This window comes from Grammomys surdaster, unplaced genomic scaffold (assembly GCF_004785775.1).
Source record: "Grammomys surdaster isolate TR1022 unplaced genomic scaffold, NIH_TR_1.0 134, whole genome shotgun sequence".
NCBI lineage: Eukaryota > Metazoa > Chordata > Mammalia > Rodentia > Muridae > Grammomys > Grammomys surdaster.
In genome coordinates, this window is record NW_021604592.1 from 2,097,013 (window position 1) to 2,103,556 (window position 6,544).

General features: G+C 41.2%; 1 protein-coding gene across 2 annotated transcripts in view; it reads left to right on the forward strand.

Annotated features, from left to right (window-relative positions):
* The first annotated feature begins 2,732 nt into the window (after positions 1-2,732).
* Positions 2,733-6,544, forward strand: part of Ing3 (inhibitor of growth family member 3) — a 27,784-nt gene continuing 23,972 nt past the window's right edge. The window contains exons 1-3 of one of the 2 annotated variants that reach the window (XM_028762577.1): positions 2,733-2,871; positions 3,108-3,179; positions 5,231-5,331. In XM_028762577.1, coding sequence (XP_028618410.1) covers positions 2,844-2,871; positions 3,108-3,179; positions 5,231-5,331 — 201 coding nt within the window. In that variant the 5' untranslated portion in view covers positions 2,733-2,843. The remainder of the gene's footprint in view (positions 2,872-3,107; positions 3,180-5,230; positions 5,332-6,544) is intronic. The other variant, XM_028762578.1, reaches the window with a different exon arrangement.

Sequence of the window (6,544 nt, forward strand, 5' to 3'; positions counted from 1 at the left end):
CAAGGAAAGAATGAGAGCTTCACTGGAGCAGCTTAGCAACAGGAGCAAGAGGACCACACATTTATGCGCTACAATGAACGCACTTGCGTTACAATGCTGTTGGTGTCTTGTCTCTTCATTCTCAATTTCACACCCTAAGACAGTGCTTAGGTGCCTAAGATAGGACCACCTTCAGCATATCCGTGATGAGTTAATAAGCTATTATCAGGGAGCAGAGGACTATTAACACATAGACAGTCCTTGATCTCATAGGAAGCACTACCAAGAAATGTGGTGTTGGTTGTGTGCAGGTGGCATGACCAAGTATCATCAATTGCATAATCCAATGGCATAGATAGATGGCTTCCTGCAGGTGATGGATAGTCCAGCAATCAGGGTTATGTTCAGGAAGGAAAACAGCATGTAAGTTTTATTCTGGGTTTCTCTGGAAGGTGTGTGTACATTGACTATGTTTGAAATCATTTTAAAATTTCATTTTCCTCAATACAGAATACTCTTTGAGGAAGCTTGGTTTACATAGACACGGTGAGCTTCTACTTTTGACAGAGTGTCATGTTAACCACTCTGAATGCAATATCTGCTAAAAACAATGAAAAATTCTGGGCTAACAAGCTCCAATGCAGCCAAATGGGTGAGGCGGGGGAAGCCTATAAAGTCAACATTTTGAAGGCACAAGCAGGAAGGTTAAAAGTTCAAGATTATTTTTGATTACAATGGTGAGTTGGAGGCCAGCTTGGGCTAACCCAAGATCCTGTCTCAAATAAACAAACAAATGGATTCAAATGTATTGATCTTCTACTAGGACATAACAGAAATTCTCAGAGTGAATAGAGAAGGAATGAGCAAAGGAAACAAGCATGTCTGAAGAAAGCAAGGACCAAAGTCAGCTTTTGTTCAGAGATCATCAATCAAATCCTGGACATGTAGAATTCCCGCTTTAACAGCTATGCATCATGCCACTGGAAGAAGATAACATCAATAGGTTCTCAAGGAGGGGTCTAATAGAAGACAGAATTTGAGGATCCCAAGAGGAATAGTCCCTATGTAAGAGTCAGTGCGCAGTAAAGCCAATAAGTGAGCAATAAGTGAGGCCAATAAGAAAACATGCTTGTCTTGGACTTAGAAGCCAATAAGGAAAAAAAAAAGTCTCCCTTGAGAGTATATAATGAAGTATTTTCATTACAGGTTCCAATTCAATCTATCTGTGCAATATAATAAACCTCAACTATATAACTTAATTTGGCCCTATGTTTGATGGTGTCTTGCAGCAAAGTTGCAGAAGCAAATGCTAATATTCTCTAGCAAAACTCAATTTTAACTCCAGCCGTGAAAAAAATCTCCACATTTATAACCCCCAGAAAAGTGACTTCAGAGTTAAAAAAAAAAAAAAAACAAACCCCAACCCAGATGAAATTAGGCACCATGAGCAAACGTGGCTGCTTTTGAAGAGAGAGCACAAATAGATAAATAGTTTTTAGTACGGAATTCAAACTAAGTAGATGTAGGCTAAATGTATTTAACATTCGAGTAATAAGGAAATGGCTTTAAAAGAGAACAAAAGAGAGTAAATGTATGTCATTTTAAATAAAATTGTAATATAAAAATATTCTGAGTAGTGAATAAAATGTGTCATACTGTTTTGTTTTGTTTTTTTCTTTTGTATGAGATAGAGTCTCCCATAATCTAGGTTGGCTTCTAGTTGCCGCCTGTCTCACTCTCCCAGTTAGGGGATTACAGGTGTGTCTCTATAGTCCACCAATCTAAGAAGGGATAATTTTTCCCCAAACTCAGAAGCATTTATTTAGTGCACGAATCTTCATGAAATATATTTCAAAATAAAAACGGTGCGGTGATACACTAATTATACCACCAATGAATATTTGCTAGGGTTATTAAAAGAGTCTGCCCAAAACTATAAACCTTAACCCAGGTACTTACCCAGCATAAATTCAAATCATTGTTAGAATATACCAGCAATGCATTAAATCACCGTAATTTATGGTTGGTCGTTATTTATTTATTGCAGATGCATTAGAACAGTTCTTTTACAATCAACACAAGATACGCCACAAAACATAACTGGCTACTGCATACTATTTTGGGTATTTTTTAATTTGGGAAATGCACATTCGCTCCAGTCTCACTACAAATTATTTTAACGTTGCAGGGACACCAATCACTTGTCCCGTTTATTTATCAGGAATGAATAATGAAGGTAAATTCCAGCAGCGAGTTCTGTTCTAAACAATCTGAATTTTCCGAACTTAGTCGATTATTCTAGCGTTTGGAATCTTTGCTATTTGCCTAGCACAGCCAGAAATCCATGACTCACAAACGGCGGGCTTGGAATCACAGCACAGAACAGGTGAAAAGTTGTTCCTAGTTGTGTCTGGCAGGCGCATACAACTCCCGTCATCCCCCATGAAAGAAATCAACAAATAAACAGAGGCACCGCATTTCGGATTCTGGCGTGCCCGTTTCGCGCAGGCGTGTGGTTTCTGTAGTTGCCACTCCAAGAGACAACCACACTAATGGCTTTGCTCGGAGAAACAGAAGACTACATTTCCCAGAACACCGCGGAGATCCGCACCGGCCGGTTGACGTCATCGCTCCAGACAGCCAATGGCAACGGCGGGCGGCAGTGAGGCAAGCGCCGTCAGGCGCCAAAGTGGAGCCTTTTTTTTTTTTTCTGCTTTTTTTTTTTTTTTTTTTTTTTTTCTTTGCCGGAGTCGAGCGGGTGCTGCTAGCGGAGGCGCCATATTGGAAGGGACAAAACTCCGGCGACAGCGAGTGACACAAATAAACCCCTGGACCCGTTCGTCCCCGCAGCAGTCAGGGCCGCGATGTTGTACCTAGAGGACTATTTGGAAAGTGAGTGCGCGGCGCCGGCGACGCGGCGGGCGGGATCGGCGGCGGGCGGGAGCGCGAGTGGCCGGGCGGGCGGGATGGCGGGAGGGAGGGGGAGCGGGGGATGTTTCTTTCTCACGGTAACTGGCAGCCTCGTTGTGAGCCGCCCCCCCTCACGCACGCACGCACGCACACACGCGTGACGCCAGCGCGTACCTTCGCCGTTGGCCCCGCCCTCTGACGGACTGTGCCTTTGACAGTGATTGAGCAGCTTCCGATGGACCTGCGGGACCGCTTCACGGAGATGCGCGAGATGGATCTGCAGGTGCAGAGTAAGTGGCGCGTCTCCACGGCCCCGCGCAGCCCCGGCCTCCCTCGGGCATCGCCTGGCGGGTCCTCCGCGCTACTTTTTTCAGGCTGTTACAAGGAGGCGGCAGGCACACCATACCGTTAACACGCGGGGCACAGCAAACACAGTGTTTGTGTACTGCATGGAGATGACGACACTGCACCGCAGTCGAAACTCGCGTGATTTTCAGAAGGTTTGCACCTGAGCCTGGATGTGGAACTTGAAGTTCTGCATTCAGACTTAAAAGTTCATTACATTCTGAATTTCTCAAGAGCAAAGACATAGAATGACAGGTTCTGTGCAGCTGGTTAGGGACCCTAGTGAACTTGGAAGGCCGAACTTTGACAAGTTGCATATTAATGGAAGACACTTAGAGCTGTCAACAGCGTGGTCATTTTCTCATCCAAAAGCTAGTGAGAGAAGTCAGATTTTACTATAAATCATCCGATTGCTCTTTAGAATGATGTAGACATTTGATAGGCTTTCCTACTCATTTCGTGTCTTCTAAACACAATCACTTAGTTCACGATGGTCTCACACTTACTGTGTATCCTAGGCTGGCTCTAATCTCCTGATCTTCGTGCTTCTGCCTGCCTAGTGCTGGGATTTACAGGCATGGCTAGCTTTGATTTTTCTGTCAGGGCTTGGCAGTTTTATGTGTGACTTATTTCCAAAATGAACCTTGTTCTTTTGAAAACCCAGACTGGAAGAGGCTCAAAGGTAACTTGAGTTTGCTAAGGGCTTGTTCTTTTCATTCTTGGTCCTCTGCCGCCCCTGCCTCTCATTTCTGTACCTTTTGTCCCCGACTTAACTTTTCTCATCTCAGTCTCTTGGTCATTTCTTGGGGTGCATTTCCCTGTAAGCTGTCATAAAGCTATGACCGGAATAGGTATGCTTTTTCTTTTTGACTTTAAGGCACTTTAAGTAAACATCTGCTGAGGCACATTCCAGAAGGATTGAGTAGAGCTTGGTGGGAGACAGATTCGAGTTCACTCCAGTTCCTTATCTCTAATCGCTGCATTGCTGCCTTAGGGGCTTCCTTGCTTGCTTTTTTTTTTTTTTTTTTTCTTTTTAAACAGATAGTCTTCTGATGATTTAAAATAATACAGATAAGTAGGATGTAGAGTGCCCATTACAAATAGGTTTAGGATAAAGGATAATTTAAAACATTTTCAATCATTCAAGTTTTTAAAATTCTGAGATAATTTGGATTTAGTCTATACATAGGACAGTGTTTTCAAGTTTATTTCTTTTATAACCCTGGAGCTTTCTGAAACAAAGTGAGTACGCAGCAACAAAAGTATCAGCATGTCTAATGTCAGCAAGCAGCTGAAAGTAAAATGTGTTCTAAAATCAAGATTAACTGGAATGTCTCAGCATCTTTTTAAAAAGCCATCCTGCACTGAAGTTGCTTAAATGATGAATATAGTGGGCAAGTTTGTCTCCATTTCCATCACAATAAAACCCCTTTTATTTATTTATCTTTTTTTAGCAGTCATCCATTGAGGTCATTATTTTTGACCTGGACTTTGCCAAACCCTTACGTAGAATAAATAACATACGTGTTTAGTGAATAAATGATGTCTCAAGTGAGCAAACGGTCGCATATGTCATACCTTCCTAAAAGAGGGGGTGATGAAGTGCTTGGCACTATGTAGCAACTGTTGACACTACCATCACTATTTTTGTTAAAAGAAGTATTCGAACTTTCCAGCAGTACTGTCAGTAAGCAACTCTGATTGCCATAAGCAGCTGACTTAATGCCATTAGCTTTGATTTCAGTGCGGGTTGTGGCATAGATCCTTGTTTGTGCAATTGACTCTACCTTGATTATTGGAAAGTGTTTTGAAATAGCAAAGTCACTACAGAATATTTCAGCTTTTTAAAACTAAGATCATTAAGGCATTACTGCTTATAGCACAAAATGTGTATAAGCCACTAGCAAACTAGAATAGTACATGTTGTCAGATGTCTTTTCTTTCCTCAAATCAAAGCAGTTTGGTCGGCTAAGTATGAAATGTTTTATTGTGTCAGATGCAATGGATCAACTAGAACAAAGAGTCAGTGAATTCTTTATGAATGCAAAGAAGAATAAACCCGAGTGGCGAGAAGAACAGATGGCATCCATCAAAAAAGTAAGTGCACTATCTTGGTCACACTGGGACTCTCTGGGACAGAGATTAAAATTAGGGATATACCTGGATATGGAGCGAGGAAACATATGAGGGACTTGGGGGTGCTTGTTATATTATAGAGCAGCAGCTCTCAACCAAGGGGCAAATGACCATTTCACGGGATCACCTAAAACCATCGGAAAACATTACGATTCATAACAGTAGCAAAGTTACAGCCACTAAATATCAGTGAAAATAATTTTATGACTGGGCTCACCACAGCATGAGGACCTATGTTAAAGGGTCATAGCATTAGGAAAGTAGAGAAGCACTGGTTTAGAGCTTCCTGTAATTTTTTTTTTTTAATTTGAGGTTTAATGCTCTGGGACGATATGCTGTCCTGTAGATTAGATTACAGATTAGACAAACTCACTGAGTACTGTGCATATGGGATCTGGTGTCTTTAATGGTACACTGGGGACACAACTTCAAAGATTTGGCGTTGATCCTCACTGCCATGTCGCTTGTGACTTGGGTCAAGTCTTTTAATATGAAGAAGAAGTTCTTACACCCAACCTTTATAAAAAATTTTCAGGGATATACAGAAAAATTAATTTGGGGACTAAAAATTTCACTTGTGTTATTTATTCTTCCATCTGTAAGGAAGATAGTCTGTTAGGAAGGAGGGAAGTCTGCATTCCTCAGAGAAGTGGTCCTAGTTTATAAAAATACCCGGGTACAAAGGATATTAGAGCTTGTGCATGTAAATCTAGAGTTCACTGGCCATCCCTTTCAACTAAAAGGGTTTTTTATGCAGAACAATTTGAACATATGCCCAAAAGTCTATGTCTGTGGAAGCATATAGGATACTTTTTTTCTTTTTTGAAAAGTAGTTTTTGTTTTTGTTAAAAAAAAAAGTAATATGGAGAAATATAAACTATAATTTGGGTGTTATTAATTTATATCTAATTTAAAACTAAAGCTGTCGACCAATTGGACAGCAGAAACCTGCAGATCAGAATCCTTTCTATGGCTGTATTTTTGCTGTAAAAATTGGGGCTGGAGAGATGGCTTAGTGATTAAGAGTGCTGGCTCCTCTTTTAGAAGACGAGGCTTTATTCCTAGAACCCACATAACAGTACATAACCATCAATAACTGCAATTCAAGGGAATCTGATGGCGGCGGCTTCTTCTTCTTCTTCTTCTTCTTCTTCTTCTTCTTCTTCTTCTTCTT